The 17,434-nt window shown below is 39.7% G+C and overlaps 2 protein-coding genes across 4 annotated transcripts; one reads left to right on the forward strand and one right to left on the reverse strand.

Moving 5' to 3' along the window:
- The first annotated feature begins 4,896 nt into the window (after positions 1–4,896).
- On the forward strand, positions 4,897–10,754 carry LOC115752406. Of its 3 annotated transcripts, none has more exons than XM_030690558.2 (13): positions 4,897–5,033; positions 5,898–5,983; positions 6,066–6,189; positions 6,497–6,623; positions 6,735–6,829; positions 6,980–7,103; positions 7,461–7,541; positions 8,214–8,312; positions 8,387–8,572; positions 8,936–9,076; positions 9,148–9,201; positions 9,535–9,663; positions 10,240–10,754. In XM_030690558.2, exons 1-13 carry the CDS (start codon positions 4,993–4,995, stop codon positions 10,450–10,452), a joined length of 1,500 nt encoding a protein of 499 aa, XP_030546418.1. In that variant the 5' UTR covers positions 4,897–4,992; the 3' UTR covers positions 10,453–10,754. The 3 variants fall into 3 exon arrangements, with proteins under 3 accessions (XP_030546418.1, XP_048131792.1, XP_030546419.1); XM_048275835.1 differs by having other exon boundaries at positions 9,148–9,174; XM_030690559.2 differs by having other exon boundaries at positions 5,898–5,979; positions 6,086–6,189.
- Positions 10,755–11,413: 659 nt separating this feature from the next.
- Positions 11,414–17,427, reverse strand: LOC115752409 (myb family transcription factor PHL7-like). Its single transcript, XM_048275837.1, has 7 exons — positions 17,221–17,427; positions 14,962–15,194; positions 13,314–13,390; positions 13,175–13,217; positions 13,002–13,059; positions 12,600–12,669; positions 11,414–12,129 (listed from the first exon to the last, which is right to left on the reverse strand). The coding sequence occupies exons 2-7, from the start codon at positions 15,179–15,181 to the stop codon at positions 11,680–11,682; spliced, it is 918 nt and encodes a 305-aa protein (XP_048131794.1). The 5' UTR covers positions 15,182–15,194; positions 17,221–17,427; the 3' UTR covers positions 11,414–11,679.
- Between the last annotated feature and the right edge of the window lie 7 nt (positions 17,428–17,434).

The following is a 17,434-nucleotide window of genomic DNA, read 5'->3' on the forward strand; positions in this document are numbered from 1 at the left end:
AATTGATGCGTGTGCGGAAAGGGCTAATGATGTTTTGAGTGATTATCGATGATGTCACATTGTATTGGATGGATGTTAATGGGTAAATATTAATGTGTGATAGAATACGACCAAAACCAAAACATATGATGCACCACTAACTGAGGATCGCGATTGGGATTGACGAAGTTCATGTCAAGGCCTACATAATATCACCAACCGAGGATACGGTACTTCTTGGCCCACCACCAAGGAAGGATTCAACTTCAAGAATATAGATGTTGGGAATAGATATTTGCTCACATAGAAACAAATCTCATATACTCTTAGTGTTTAAGTCATTCTCCCTTGCATTTGAGATTTCGCATCTTTTTATAGAGGGACTATTACATCGAAAATAGACAAATATTAAAGACACAAGAAGGAACTATAAACATCATAAAGACTTAGGAACTAAAAAATGCATTAAAAAAACCTAGAGAATTTAATTTTGACTCTTGAAATCTACAATACACTTAAGACTCAAAAAATTTGGACTCAAATTTGTTCACCATTTTGGGTAGCCCAATTTACATCTTGTAACATTATGAGTAGCAAAGAAATCATCCGTAACAACTTCTGATCACTAGGTAGTCGATTAATAATCTCGTAATCGACATCTAGGTAGTCAATCAACAACCATGAAATCAACAACTTGCTTACTGAATCGATCACTCTTGCACAATCATACAACTTCAACTTAAATCGACAGACAAAGCCCAAGCTTTGACATCAAAAGCTTTTGAAACTAAAGTGAGCTTCATGCGAAAGTCATGACATTTCTATATCCATTTTCCAGCGTAACTTTGGCGACCGAGCAATCAAGCTATTATTAGTCGAATGCACATCATGTGGCGAAACCGTGCTCCGTGTCATGTCACTTGGTAATCACAAGGGCAAAATGAATTGCTACGCCGTAAGCATTGGCGTGAACATTTCCCAAAATTTGGACTTCAGATAATATCCAGCGCAATCGAATTCCGATATCCTAAGGTAATAACGAGTGGCATAATTAAAATGAGAAAACCAATGTGCGGTCAGTAAAGTTTGGAGAGCAATATATCGGCTGAGTTATGTGGTGAATTGATCCACAACTATAACTCCTTTACTCTAATTAAATTAGTAAAAAGTGTACCTACTTGTTTTTTTTTACCCCAATTTCTCCTTTTTCCACAAGTGCAATTATCTCCGTGGCAAAAAGTCTTGATCCTCAACCCCACCTATATTTTAAAGGAAGAGGTGAAACACCAACCACATTCTATCTCTACCTCTTTTTTATGTCATGTCTCTACCTCCCAACAAGCTGTTGGAAACAGATAATAATTAAAGAGCTAGTTAAATGTCATCGTTTTTGCTTTCGTTTTTGTTTTTCTTTTCTTTTCTTTTGAGGAAGAAAACCATCGATGGCGAGTCTATCACTTGCCTTTCGCCTTCTTTATCAGTCTATACTCGAAGAAGAGAGCTACAATATGCCCCGCTCGTCCTTCCCTCTAGGCATCCCGTCCCTATCAACAGTCATCCATCCGAACGCTCGCGAACCAAATGCCCGTATCCATGTAATCAATCAGTACTTTCGGGAGCGAGTCAACCAAAAAAAAAAACACAAAACAAACATGTGGGTTGAATGCTCGATTGTTGCCGAAGACTCCGTTTGTTGTCGTAAAAAATAATCGCTCACATCGTTTGAAATAATTAGTTAACTAAAGATGTTTTCATTATCGACAACATCTCATATCTACAAACAAGACAGGAGATCATTCTTAGGAAAAGGTATCCCAAATTTTTTATTTTTCGCGAAACAAATGGTGCCCGAATGTCTCGGGCAATCGAATGATTATGCTCCTCGAGATGCCTAAAAGATTTAACTTTGATGATTAATTAAATGGCCTATCCACTTGCAAAAATATTGCACGTGAAAAAAACACATAAAATTGAACAAAACAACAAAATAAAAAAAAAATATATGGGGGGAAAAGACGTTGCCCGCGCGAGCACGTCAAACGAGCCGAGCTCTCTTGGTAACGACGCCCGTCACGCGTGGGCCCCACGCAATGAATGGGCCTTAACAACCCGAGGATCGATCCGGCTTGTAATTTCGGCGGCTGGGCAGGGGTGTAGTTGTCTTTTGACCGCCGATGTCATGTGAGGGGGGGCCCTTAAGAGTATCATGCATGTGGAATCTCCTTTGATTTGTGTCTCAATTTAAATTCTTCTAATTTGTTTTATCTTATAAGATTCGACCGGAAATAAAAATAAAAATAAAGGAAGCACCTTTTTTCTTTAACCTCATTTTATATCAAAACCGGATTTATGCGTTCCAATTGATAAATCTGAAATAAAAGAAGATACTCTTGTTATCCAGATCCGTAAAGATGTATATTCATCGACTTCTTTGTTTCTGGGGCTGGTACCGCTTTAAAATTTCTTATTGATGCGCCCCGCGCCACGTTTATCCTGAATTAGTTTTGGCACAAAATATCTCTAATCGATGAATCCGGGACAAGTCTACCTCCGTGAGCTCCTGTTGTTTTGTGTTAAAATGCTAGCGCGGGGAAACACACGGGCAAACAACTTGAATGATCGGTGTGTGATGTGGATTCACTGTGGAAAATTTGCCATGAATAGATCTCCTAAATGACATCGTCTCGAGAAGCCGGATTTGAAGAAAATGAACTGAGCCACTCAAGCCGGCATTCTTGCCTCCACTTCGTCCACTCCCGATATCGCGAGTGCTTCCCTCTTCTACCGATGTATTTTTACATCATACGCCTTAAGAAAATGAGCCGAGATTAAGGTTTCGTTCCTTTTGCGAAAAATGATGTGTTTCTAGAGGATATTTTTTAAGAAATCATTTTTTAGGAAAATGACAAGATTTTTCGGTGTTTATTTGAAACTAGAAAATGAATTAAAACAATATTTTTCATAGTTTGGTATGGAAAATCGGATTTGATTTTTCTTCATGCACTCCTTTTAATAATTTTTTATTTTATTTTTTCTCTTTTCTTTTTATATTCTTTTATTTTCTTTTCCCTTTTTCTTTGGTTGGTCGTTGGCCACGGTAATGACCCGAGGCAAGCTCGGATCTCACCTTGCTAGATTTGGTGAGGTTCGGCCTTGCTCGCCGGCCACAATGGCCGATGACCGGTAGAGGAAGAAAGAAAAAAAGAATAGAAAAAAATTATACAAAATAAGAAAGAAAGAAAAGCAAAGAAAAGAAAAATAAAAAATAATTAAAATAAAATGAACGTGAAGGAGTGAAGGGAGGAAAGATGAGCAAAAATGTTTTCCCCTCTTTAAAAAGATGTAGTCATTTTCCCTTACTTTCGAAGGTGCTTTTTTGCATGGGTGTAAAATATTTTCCTTGACTTATTTATTTTTCATGAGCCGAATGCCAGAAAATTCGCAAAGCGTTTTTCTAGAAGTTATTTTTCCTGGGAGCCTAAGAAATCCACTAATTTTTACTTAAGGACCTCCATAAGGTTTTCTAAATACCTAATCTGGTACCGTTTTCGCGTCAATATTTTTGCGGATCCGTCACCGATGCACCGGAACGAAATATTATTACTTAAGAGGTCTCTAAGGTTTTCGAAATTCCTAACAAGGTCCCATCTTTGCTTCAAGAATTCCATAAATTTCTCGCCTGCGGCACCAAAATGAAAGCATTTTTTGTTGAGCAAATCATTAGCTTGGGATAAATGCGTCTACCAGCTCGAGACTTTTTATGCCACAAAAGTTGGTAAGAATAAATGTAATACAAATATATCAATCAATGATTTTTTTCTTTTGGGGGGGTGGAATTAATCCCTCTTTTGCGTGCAAATATTACAGCGTGATGTTGGACCTAAGTAAAGTCCTCAATCTGCTTCGTCTGAAATTTGATGCGTGAAATTCGAGAGCATTTCCCGAGATGAAGGGAAGAAGAATATTTTTTTCTCAACTTAAGGAGGGTGATGGTGAGGAACGTAGACTCCACGTTATTTTCGGATGTCTACCATCGGATCAGTTAGGGTCGTGAAGCTGGTAAAATCGAAATTAATCCGTCTTTCGCGTGCAAATAATACCCCCGGGGATGGAAAGATGCCTTCCGGCGGAGGATGGAATTGAATAAGACGGATGGAAAGGACGAACGGGGGAAAAGGACAAGACTTTATTCAAAATAAAATAAAATAAATAGAAATAAGGTAGGGGGGAAAAAAAAATGGAAATTAAAGTGGGTTTTTTTTTCCTAATAAAAGAACACGTAGCTACAAAAAAAGTTACAGATCATTACTGAATTAGCAAACGAGAACATCTGGCTTTTCTTCCCGTGGTGGGAGGTGGGGCGCTTCTCTTTCGGCGATTTCTCGTTGGTCGTGCAGGTTTTTGAGGTGTGCTGAGATTGAGGGAGGGAGGGAGGGAGGAGGGGATTCGCGTTGTTGAGTCAAGCCCGCGGAAGGTTGAAGAAGATCGAAGCTGTGGTTTCTCTCGGGCCGAGCTGCTGCTGCTGATCCGCCTGCGAATCGCCGGGGTGGGGGGGGGATGATCGGTTTTTTTTTTTCTTCTTCCTTCTTTTTTTGGAGTCATCCGGGTGGTAGTTTGTTCGGTTCAGTGGGGTTCTTGAGGGTCGGTCCGTGAGGTGCAATGCGCTGAGAAATGTTGCCGAGTTCGCGGGCGTGGGGGGCGTGTAGGGTTCGGAGCTTCCGTTGGGGTGTCGTTTTTGAGATCCGAGAATGGGGGCTGGCTGGATTGGAGTGACGGCCGGTTTGTTGATTTGAATCCGGCGCTTTCCTCGAGATGTTGACTTGACGCGTGGCTTTTCGTCGTCGAGAGGTGTAGTTAGTAGTGGGGCTGAAGGAGGAGGAGTCTTTTTTTTTTTTCCTTCTCTCTCTTTTGGTGGTGGTGGTGGTGGTGGTGTTGTTGTCGGAGTTTTGAATTCGTAAAAGAGAGGGTTTTGTCTCTGGGTTTTACGAGGGGAGTTGAAGAGGAAACGTAATCATGATTGATCAGTTCATCAATTTCGTGATTCGGCCTCCCAGGTACTTTGTCATTCTTGTTGTCTCCGCCATCTTTTTTTTTGTCAATCTTGTCATTACTACGTGGACTCTAGCTCGTGGCTTAGTTTTGTTGTTGATGCAATGGAACTGGGGGTTTAACTTCCCATTGAATGTTCTTTAGCTCTGTCAAATGTTATTTAAGTGGCGGGGATCTGGTTCATTTGTATTGACCACTGTTACAGTATGGCAACTATTGTTTGATGTCTATCCTCATTGACTTCCCTTATTGTCAAATAGGGGTTGATTTAAGAGAAACGGAGTTCAAAAGGGAAAAAGAACAGCTCTTTTTTTTTTTTTTTTTTTTTGGGGCCAATAGGAGAAAGGAACATTCGATCTTTCTGGAAGAGGATCATATAATTTCTCTCTAGGGCTAAAAGGCTATCATGGTTTCTAAATAGCTTGTCGTTCCATTGCCTTTCTTTTGATTAGTGGATTTTGCTGAAGCACGACCTTGCTTCGTTTTGATGCTGAATACTTTAACTTATGGACATGAAGTAAAATGAGGCCGTCCAACTGTTTTTTTTCCCCTCTGAAAGTCTATACTTCAATGAATTCTAGATCCTTTCATTTTGCTCTTATCGTATTTCACTGGGTTACTCCTCGTGGAACCCCTCTCATCAAAACTTTGCAGTCTGTGGTCTAATAAACTCATAACGCTTTCCATCTCTCCTTGTCTGCACATTGAATAGAGTAGCATCTTTCGGGTTTGTCTTAATAGAAAAAGCTCTTATGGCTGTTTTTCTGTTAGAATCAATAGCTTGTGTGCACATGTTCTTTGTTAATTTGAAAACCATGTTGACGGTTAACGTGCCCTATCTGTTACCTCACGTACTGCTCTATATACAGGGCAGAGTACAACCCTGACCAATACTTGTGGGAAAAAGATTTTACTCTGGCAGGCAGGTCATACAAAAGACAAGATTTGGAGGCAAGTATGGACAACAATACCAACCAATTATTGCGCTTTCTATATAATTTAACGTACATTTTCCCACTGCTTTCTGATCTTTTAAGTCATGATGCTTCCATTTCAGCTTACCAACAAAAGAGGCCATACTCTGAAGTGTAGTCATTATGTTCCTGCACCTTTCCCGGAGGAAACACCTCTTCCTTGTGTTATTTACTGCCACGGGAACAGGTAGAAAATGTCATAAAAATTGAAGTCTTTATCTCAAGAGAACCATGAGTATTTAGTTTGCCTCTCGAGTTGTGAAGGACTTTTTGAGTTGTCCTGTTCATACACCCTTTTTCGCTTACTTTTAAGTTGGCTTGTCTCCTGTCCCATGGCTTTTTCTTAACTAGGAATCATTAAGGGGAGATAAAGATTCATATTTTTTTTTTAAGGAAATAACCTCGATGGCTGTTTGGAATAGTTGGATATCCATATGAATTGTTTTAGAAATAACATGTAAAATCTCACTGTCTTACTCTAGTAATTAATGCAGTGGGTGTAGAGCAGATGCGAATGAAGCTGTTGTTATTCTGCTTTCATCGAATATCACTGTCTTCACGCTTGATTTTTCGGGATCTGGCTTATCTGATGGCGAATATGTCAGCCTGGGTTGGCACGAGGTATGTACACATGGTACCTATTTTCACCTTAACAAGGAAGATATTTTCTAAAAGCAAAGGCAGGAACTTTATGCATGTTTAAGCTTTAGGTCTTTCTTCTCTTTGTCCCAGAAAAATGACCTTCAGGTTGTGGTATCACATTTAAGAAGCAACAAGCAAATATCAAGAATAGGTCTGTGGGGACGGTCCATGGGAGCAGTAACTAGGTACATGTTTTTGCTCTATTGATGCCTTATCTGATCATCGTTTTTTCCTGTTATTGTTTATTGTGTTAATTTAGAGGAGTTATTTGCTCTGGATTTTTGGTAGAATGAGAACATCGGTCATAAACTTCCTCTTTCTGGAACTTGATGCAGCATCCTTTGTGGAGCAGAAGACCCCTCGATTGCTGGAATGGTGTTGGATAGTGCCTTCTCAAATCTGTTTGATCTCATGTTGGAGCTCGCAGATGTGTACAAAATTCGTGTTCCTAAATTTACAGTATGTGTCATCGTCCAAAACTATTGAGACACTAATGCAACTAAAGAATACAGAATGACAGATGCATGCCACCAAAAACCTATGCAGTATATGTAGTTATGCATAAACATTCTATGACAGGATATACATGGTTGATGGAATTCTGCAATTACATAATGCCATAATATTGTCTCATTGTGTTCCAAATCCACTTTGATTTGACTTTATAGAACTCATGAAGGGTTATTGTCATTAACTGAAGATTTGTGTGCTTTGATAAATATTCTTGCCTAATTGGGGTTAAAAGAAACCTAAAGTGTATTTGGTTATTTTGAAGCCTTATTTTCTTATTCTTTGTCGGAACTCTTCCTTCATTAGGTAAAGATGGCAGTTCAGTACATGAGGAGGGTGATCCAAAAGCGGGCCAAGTTTGATATCATGGATCTTAATTGTTTGCAGGTTCGTCATGTGTGGTTTCTGCTTTTGCAATCCATTTCTCTGATCTATTATGTTGGTGCGATCATTGTCCAAATTTTTCATTTGAAAAGAAAGCCCCCATAACTTTGGCAGCGTCACGTCAAGTCAACACACTGCATTAGGGCTTGGGCTATTGAGATTGTTATTGTTTTGTAGACCTTATTCTAGGATATTGACTTCACTAACAAACGTGTGAGGGCAGATACATTTATCCACCGCTTTGTCCTATGTCATGGAACCACTTTCCTCATGAGGTCTTTGTCCTGGTTCAAACTAATTAACTATCTGCTCGTACAATGTAAACTAATATAGCTGTCTCTCTTATCTTTTATAAGAAAATACCCATAATGAGTAAGCAAAGTCGTCTATGGTCACTTCCTCACATTCATATGTTGTCATTTGACAATTCCTAGAGTCTTTTTAACGTATTTAAATTTGCTGGTTAGTTATCATTAAATTATCGGTGAAGTCATTCTTGTTCTTGTTAATCAATTGTCAGTTCACAATTTTTAAGGTCACACACAGCAGAACCATGAATGTGCTCTTTCTCTAGGCAATTTGTCATCGTTGTTCTACTTCTATGTCACTGTTTTTTTTTTTTGGTAAGGACTTCTATGTCACTGTTAACATACACATATTCTTTAAAATGTACAGGTTGCCCCTAAAACATTCATACCTGCTTTATTTGGACATGCTAGTGAGGATAAATTTATCCAATGCCGCCACTCTGACCTCATTTTCAAATCCTATGCGGTATGATGCAGTCCTGAAACTTCTGCCTCTATGTTCTTGCTTATGTGTATCAAACTCATTTCCTATTCTACCAGGGAGACAAAAACATCATAAAGTTTGACGGTGATCACAACTCTTCTCGGCCACAGTTTTATTATGATTCAGTTTCCATTTTCTTCTACAATGTGCTTCATCCTCCTCAAGTTTCCCCTGCCTATACAAATAAAGCAGACAAGTATTATGACTTGGGGAACATGAGGCTCAGTGCAGGCATGGACGAGGTAATGTTTGGATGAAATATCTCCTTTTGGAGGATGCTTTACTTCTTTATCTACTTGATAGGCTTAAGCTTTTGGCCTATGTAGGATTTTGGATCAGAGGTGTATGAATGTGTGACACGAAAAAGCAACCTAACAAAATTGACATTATTGACTTTCTTTCTAAGTTTTTTTCAGCTTGCTAGCCAAACGAAGCTACTTGTGTGATGATCTCATATTATGCTCTTATGTGCCTCATGTGATCTTTGGTGCTTTCACAATTTTTTAAGATTTATCCTGCCTAATGCAGCAATGACCTTACAAAGATTGCTATTCAAATTTAGCAGTAAGTTGCTGATGCTATGTTATATCCTGCTTTGCATTTAGAATCTTTTATACGACATCATCGCTGGTCTTCGTTCCATGGGTAGTGATTCTGCGAGTTCATCATCAGTTCTTCCTAGCAATTCGGCCACAAGATCTGTCGATGAGCTTCTTTCCGACATTTCAACAGTTAACGGGGTTGAGGTATCCACCTTACCTGGGTGTAGCTTAGTCCTTTGAATTGTTGTTTGACGTCTGTTTGTATCATATTGCAGGATTCCACTCGTCAAGGCAATGCATTTGTGAGTGACGAGCCATCCCATGTGCAGGTCTTCAATTCAAGTACTCTGAATTTAATGAAAAACACAAGGGACAAATTTGCTCTTTCGTTAAGTTAATAGACAAGGGACTATGGGGTGCCTCATTCTTACTTGTTATAGGTGATTTTACATGCAAGAAGGGGTAATACATCAGCCCATCTTGTCACTGCTGCCCCATGTTTTAAACTTTAGAAATCTTCTTTTTTTGGGGTTCATCCTTTTGACTTGTGGCATCCTTGTTTTGCATAAGACATACCCTTGTAGTTAACGGATACTGTGGGACCCTGGGAGGGTGGAATATTCTTTTTTATAATATGATGGACTTCTTTGGACTGTTTGCAGGACAAGGAAAATGGCCAGAATGAAGAATGTTGTTCATTTACAAGTTCAAACAGAGAGAGCTGGGGAAGATGCTCGTCTCTAGGAGGCAGTGATGATGAACCTTCTGCATGCGCTAATGACAGGCACCAGGTCTCCCTCCCTCCCCCCCCCGCCCCCTCCTCTCTCTCTCTTGGATGGTCGGTCGGTCAAAAAGCAACCTCTAAATTTCAGCTTGTTTTGCTGGATTTATTCGTGTCTGGGCGACAAAAACAGATCAATTCTCTCCCTGACCTTGTTGATGAGTAATGACCAACTTATCTGGTGCTCCCTCCCCCCTCCCCCTCCCCCTCCCTCTCTCTCTCTTGGATGGTTGGTCGGTCAAAAAGCAACCTCTAAATTTCAGCTTGTTTTACTGGATTTATTCGTGTCTGGGCGACAAAAACAGATCAATTCTCTCCCTGACCTTGTTGATGAGTAATGACCAACTTATCTCCTTGTGACTTTAAATAAACTTCGTCTCTTTAGAGCCAAAATGGGCTTTAAAAGCCAAATGTAGCTGTGTTAGTGGACCATGAACAGTTATGCCGGATCATACCTTGCTTCTGGAGTTTTAGTTTAAGACTTACTAAGTCTAAAAATGTTCCACATTTTCTAATTCAACTTCACTATCATCTCTGTCCTTTGCTTGTGCAACACATCTAAGGTAATTTCTTGTTTAAATTTTAGATGACTTTAAATGCTCTTGCAACCCCACTTAGAAGCTCGCAACAAAGATCCCCAGAGACCCCAAAAGACGAAAAGAAGAAGAAGAAAAAGAAAGCAGAGCCAGCTGAGAAAAAGCCTAAGCGTGAGAAATTTGAGAAACTTGAAGCCTTGAGCCAGCGATTGCGCCTTTGCATTTTAAAAGGAGTCAACCATCAGAGACACCAATCATCATGACACCGTCCATGCTGTAAAGATTTTTTAGGCTGTTGTTTGTAATGTAGTTGTTTTCTTTCCTTAATTTTGTATCTGCAGGTTTTCGTACTCTAGGTTTTGTCCTTTTTTCCTTATTCCCTAGTGAGGTGTGCATTAATATCTAGCAGCCATTTCAACTTAGAGCATCACAAATGAGGTCGATTATTACCATTCTCTCCCTTTCTCCGCTTCCCATTTGGCACACGCATATGTAAACAACGTGGTAAATTTATACCGACCAAACATTGTGTCAGATGAAAATGGATTTAACTGTGATATGTTCAGGGTTGTTGTGTTATCCAAAACCATCCCTCTGTTGAGTGCAAGTTGAGCCTCTCATGAGACAGAGAATTGTGATGCCATTTTGTGCTCCCCTCTAACAATACCAAAAGCTTTTGGAGGTGTTTATGTGATTTTTCTGATGTTCGAAGCCTAGGCATATGGCACTATTCAAATCAAGCTAAGTCCTGACATTTGAGACGGATTCAAAGAATGTTTGGCGTTTTGTTCACATGCTTGTTTGGGGATGAGCTCTCCATGGAGACATCTGCAAACCTTCACTATCTATTTCTGCCACGAATAGTGTAAAGCATCGGCCGCTGCGAAACTGAAAATGATATGATTGCCATAGAAGAAAGTGCGTGGTTATATATATCATCACCTTGCAGGAGAAGCAATTGTTATGCCGCCGGATGAATGGAAAGTTTCCTCGTCTGCCCTCACAGGAGAAATCTCACGACTTGAAGCTTTATTTTCTGTGTAGAACAATCGAGTTGAGTCAGAACAATTCATACACGACAATAATTTTGTTATTAGACCTGTTTCTGGCACAGGTGGTTGGGAAGATACAATCCTTGGCATGCTACATCGTCTGTGATTCTTTCATTCAATGGGTAACACTCAGCTGTGATTCCTTTTTCTTCGAATGGGTTCAAAGAAAGTGTCTAGATAATGTAAGCTGAAGTCATTCATTGCCAAAACAGTTATTAAGACAGACCTTCCAGAACCAGTCAGACTAAGACAAGCTTCTAAACCTGTTATTTCAACAAAAGTTCAAAGACTTCTTCGGTATAAATTACACGTACAAGGCTGAAAGAAAAGGTCTAAAGATGCATATTCCATGCATCAAAAGAATTATAGACTACCACTGGAGACTTTCCTCAGTTGATCACCAGTTGCAATTGAAATCCCCAGTGAGGGATCAAACGGCTAGCTAGTCAGGAAAGCTGGATGCGATTGCTGGTAGGAGGAGTTCAAGCCTGAGTCAAGTATGGGATGTGGGGGAAACATTTCTTCTGTGCCATATGGCACATCTTTTGCTAGCCTTTGTTCCTTTGCTGGCTTCTCTCCTTCAGGGCTCTCAGCAATAGATCGCACATGGCACCCAGAATCAGGGGTCTGTGGCTCATGATGAGAAGACAACGATTCATCAATTGAGAGGCTCTTTCCTGGGGCAAGGTCCTTGGAGGCCTTCTCCTGAAGTGGGCATTCAGAAGTCGGTGCAGGGGTTGCTGGGTCGGTCTTCTTATCAGATTCCAGGCAATCATCACCCAAGCCAGAACCATCTGCAAGAACCCCACTGAGGCGTTGCTGCTCTTCAATGATCTTTTTTAAGTACTTTCCCTGCGCTTCTATCCGCAACTGTAGCTGTCTTTGAACCTGTTAATTCGAGCACAGAAATTAACTAGCAAGCAATTGGCCAGCAATGCTGCATATGGCTCATAGATTCAGGAGTACTAGGGTTTCATCTGAATCTTTCTACGATTGTCTCTGAAAACTCGCTCATCAGTGTTGATTCAGCTTTCCAACAAAGATACCAATACCATACCCAAATGCAGAGAGCATGGTCCAAAGTCTCACAGGCTTGCATTGCGATTACAAAACTTTAACCTATCCCCAATCTACTAAGTTGCCTTTCTTTCATCATGTGAATCTTGGATAAAGCTTTAGCCATAATAGTCAGGACTTTCTCAAGGAACAATCTACTTAACACTAAGGACTGTCACAATAGTTGCACCCCATTTAATGCAAATCTCTTTCTTGAATGCATGAGAATGTACAAGATTTACCCAAACAAAAATCATTAATTGCATACAAGATTAGCTATTCCTTATGAAGAGAAAACGTGCCTCTAATTGCTCATGCAGTCTCTTTTGCACCTCCATCTGAAGCTTGAGAGCTTCCGTAATTTGCATTCCACTGTATATGTGAACATAGAAATATCATCAGTTTTGTAATACGGAGACCTCAAACGAAATAACCACAAAACTTGAGGAACATGTGGCGCTAAAAATTCATCTCATCCATTAATATGAATTTCTTAAGAGGAAGACACACCAAGAGCCGTTTAGAAAGGAAGATGGTATAACTGTGACTTCAAACTCAGAGAAGAATGAATATTTTGATAGGTCGAAGAAAATTGAATATTCTGAGAGAGATAAAACAAAGTCTCACAGATGTCCGTGTGCCTGTGTTCTCATAAATAATATCTACTTAAGTCATAAATGACAGATTAGGCATATTCTACTTACGATGAACCATCTGTATTTGAAGCAATATCTGCTGAATCTTTCTTCTCGGCAATTTTTCCTTCAAACAGAAATTAAGCATAAAAACCAATCATTATCTTCCCATGCGGTTTTATTTTCAAATAAACTTAACTACTATTTCATGTATTGAAAAGATGAATATGACAACCACCTACCATCAGTAGAAGACTCTGGTAGATATTTTGCAAGTCGATACTTCTGCATTATGGGAAAAAGGAAGCAAACAAAGTAAGCAAGAGGAAATGACAGTGCTTATGATAAATAGCCTCCGCAGGAAAAATAAAGTCATAAAACCTGCAAGTGACTTTTGACATGGTATATTGTTAAACCTTGAACACCCATCACTCTAAGGACACCTTTCGGAGTGGCCCCTGTAAGGAAACAAACAGAAATTTGCATAAGAATCCATCTGATTCCACTTGATTTTTTTGTGGCAATAATAAAAGGATTACTAGTAATCTGTGTTGCTCTCACTAAACTGCCCATCCATGGAGATACCAATATATCACTCAAGCCTCTGTTACCCTTCTTGCACCACAGCGATTTGAATCAAAAAAGAAATAATCAATAACCCATTTAATTATATGAGGTACCCCATAACAGAGTCTGTCTAAGAAGGAAAAACTCTATCACTAGCTCCCTTGCTGTAATGTCGACTGTATAGCAGTTATCAGGACTAAGCATTTTTAGATTATAGACAAAGCAATAGGCAATCAACGGATATCGCTACTGCAACTTCTTACTAATGGGGCACTACTACTTAACTAATTTTTAATTAGCGGCAACAGGGACAAGATTCATAAAATAAGGGAGTATCTCCTGCACACTACTAGTTAACTAACTTTTAATTAGCGGTAACAGGGACAAGATTCATAAAATAAGGGAGTATCTCCTAGGAGGGAATAAAACGAAGTAAAAGCATTCAGCACAGCAACTTTCTTCTTCTTCTTCTTCTTCTTCTTCTTCTTTGAGTCGCAAATGCAAATTTCATTCACTTAGCAAAGTTTAGTGAATACAAATCCTGAGCTTCAGAACAAATTAAATAAAAAAGGGCTTGTCTTAAAATTCGAATTCAATTACAAAACCCAATTAGTGATTAATAGGGTGTCCCCTGAATTTCTCACAATGACATAGCATGATACAAAACATGTCAAGATGGAAAATCGACTTTCATATGAAGAATGAATATCTGGTACACCTCACAACATGGTTATATACGTAAAATGCAAAGAGAGTGATTTATAGTGAACCTTAATGAGCATAATTTTGAGGAAACGAACCACCAACAAAACCACCTATAACCCTGTACTTGTAACACTTATAGCCTCAATCCCTGTATACCACTTATTGCTTGTTCATTGTATTTAAATCACATTGCTAGTATGTCCTCAAGAACAATACTGCAACATAAGACTGATAATAGAGCCCAAGAAAATTTTGTGCATCAAAGGAATGGAAAGGCAAATTATGCAGTCTCATGGTATTTAATTCTTTCCATGGTGCCGATCAAGCATTACTGCTTAATGATTTATGCTCTGTAAGCATCAAGAACAATTAAAACAATTAGCATGGCATTCTATTTTTTTCCGAAGTGACACTTGGGCCCGAGCCATTGGCTCACCAGCCCTGATATGCCCACCTATCACTTAGGTGGGTTTCATATCATGTTTTAACCAACATAAAAAAGGCCATGCATAAATGTACTTTCATGTTCCATCTCATTCTACGCAAAAGAGGTTGGTTCAAAAAATAATGTAAGCATTAAAGGAACATTCAAAAACTGTGATAATTAACTATATGCAGCAAATGACTTTTCACACGTTGAAAATTTTTGGTTAAAGAAGGGTCAGTAAAGAAAATAAATTTTTATGCTTACACAGAGAGGAAATACACAAAAGTGTTAAAAAGAAGCTTTGCAACAAAAAAGCATGAGGGAACTCACTGTCAGGACCCCCGAGTTGTGCCACAGCATCAACAAAACGATCATGAAGCTCATGAGTCCAACGAAGCCGCTGCTTTGACGCGAGATTAGAATTGTTGCTGAGACTATTTCCTCCATTTAAAGGTACTATAGCACTGGCTCTACAATCTAACTGCTGGTCATCAGTAAAAGAGTCCTTGCGAACTAGACTTGAGCTAGGGACACTTCTCGGTTGATACATTTACCCTTTACCTGTACAAAGACGACAAGTTTTTCAAAGACTACCTTAAAACCGAAAATGCTATCCACATAATGCACTTTTAAGTGTTATAGTACAGCTGCATGGTAGTTGGTAATAACTAGACAGAAGTAGTTAAGAAAATTTGTAACTGAAAATGTCCTTTCTCTTCTTCTTTTCCTTGAATTAGCAATCTCGCCACCATGGGGTAAACCATGGTTACCGGGATTGCTACACCTCCCTGCAAGGTACAGTCATGGCACGACATTCCAAATTTGGGCATGCTTTGTTCCAAATGGCCAAATTGGCAATCCAAGGAGCACCCCACCGAAAACTCACTCAATTGAAAGATACCAAAATAAAACTAATGGTGCCAGCTCATTCTAGAAGATAATATTGCACATTCTTAAACAAATTCATGCTTTTGAATTCGCAGAAACTAATTTAGACAAGAAGTGCTTTACGTCATTGGATCAATAAAAGTCAATGTTGCATCTTACTTCTCATTAGAAAGCAAATATGACTAAACTGTGACTTTCCCATATTAGAAAATAATCTCAACAAATGCGTCAAAGGATACCATGATCCAAATTAATCAATAATAGAGACTACCCCTTATGTATCGCTTTCTTGACAAGCAACACACCGCATCCCCAATGACCATGACCAGTAATATACCATGATCTAAGTATCATTGGAAGACACCCAAAATTTGTCATTTTCACTACGAAATTGTGCATGAAATGAAGTCAGCTCTTTTTGTATTGAACAGAAGAAACTAAAAATTAATCTCCCCATATATACAAATGTTGAGAAACTTTCAACACATCAAACAGTTGGCAGGAGTTAATGTGAGACAACTATAATCTTTTCACTGCCCACGCACTACAAAAACAGATATAGGAAATTTCCTTCATGGGAGGTTTTTGGCGGTTACAGCAGATACTACTAAGACATTCCTAGTGTTGGTGAGTGTAAGTGAACACAATTATGCCCTTTACACTCACAGGTGAGGGAGAAACCTTTGGATTCCCTCTCACCATTTTTTGGTCATCATGACAGTTAAGATATTAGGAGAGCCACCACATGAATCATCAAATGCGAGGACAAGGGTCTTTCTTTTGCTTTCCTCTTCCCATTTGTTTCATAATGGGTGGGGTGAGATTAGGAGTGGTAGGGTTGGTATAGTTTCTTGATGATGATTGCTCCTGCCCAAAGAATCCATGCAACGTTACATTGCTGATTTTCTGTATATCTATTGTTTAGGCTAGCATGCTAGGTGCAGTCCATAATAGACATGTCTCTAAGTCAAGACAACACAGCTGTTGCTGGAAATTTTACCAAGAAAACATGTTCCTTTATGGATTTAGTACTCGAGGTTAACACTGATATTGACACGATCACTAGGGCATTCAGTTGTGCAAGTGAGGCTCCCAGGCCAGTGCACCAATATCTCCATTCCCATCATAACCTCAGCATGCTCTTACTGCATATACCATATCTGCAATCAAACAACAAAAATTCTCACGCAAGCCACTCCATCCAGGACCCACTTCTCCCAGAGATTTACACACAACACTCTGCGATATCATTCACAATTAACCGCTCAATTATGTCGAAAAGCAGCATGACGGGTTTCCAAAAGTGGCAAATGCTGGAATCATCAAGCAACAAACATAATTAGAACATCGGCAAACGCTACCGACTTTTGCCCCCTTTTTCAGCAACAACAATTAAACCCGCGCGGAACACGTGATCAAGTTCGCAATAGCTGATAATCAAGTCGTAAATCCCACTCAATCTCAACCATAGCTACCACGCCCAATCCCTCACCCTCCAAGCCTAAACAAAGGCGAAGACCCCGAAGAAGGCAACTGGGTTATAAAAGGCAGACGCTTCAGGACATACTAAAATTCACCGCCGCAAAACGTAAACTTCTTCGTGGGAAACTGTGATCGGCCCAATTCGGCAACAACACAACAACGAAAGAGAGGCACGCGGGCACGCACGACTCCGTGCGAGTCAGCTCGAACGACACGTACCTGGAATCAGATCGACCAAGGGTTTCCCGGACAAACGGAAGAGAGCGACCAATGAAAATCGAAGGAGAGTCGAAGGAGACGAACTTGGTCGGAGCTCGCGCGAACTTCCTTCTCGGGAACTCTGTTTCTACCTGGTTTTGTTCGGGCACGGAAGCCTGCAACTCTCTCTCTCTCTCTCTCTCTCTTTTTCTCTATGGCTGGTTCTCAGGTTCCA

This window comes from Rhodamnia argentea, chromosome 3 (genome assembly GCF_020921035.1).
Source record: "Rhodamnia argentea isolate NSW1041297 chromosome 3, ASM2092103v1, whole genome shotgun sequence".
NCBI lineage: Eukaryota > Viridiplantae > Streptophyta > Magnoliopsida > Myrtales > Myrtaceae > Rhodamnia > Rhodamnia argentea.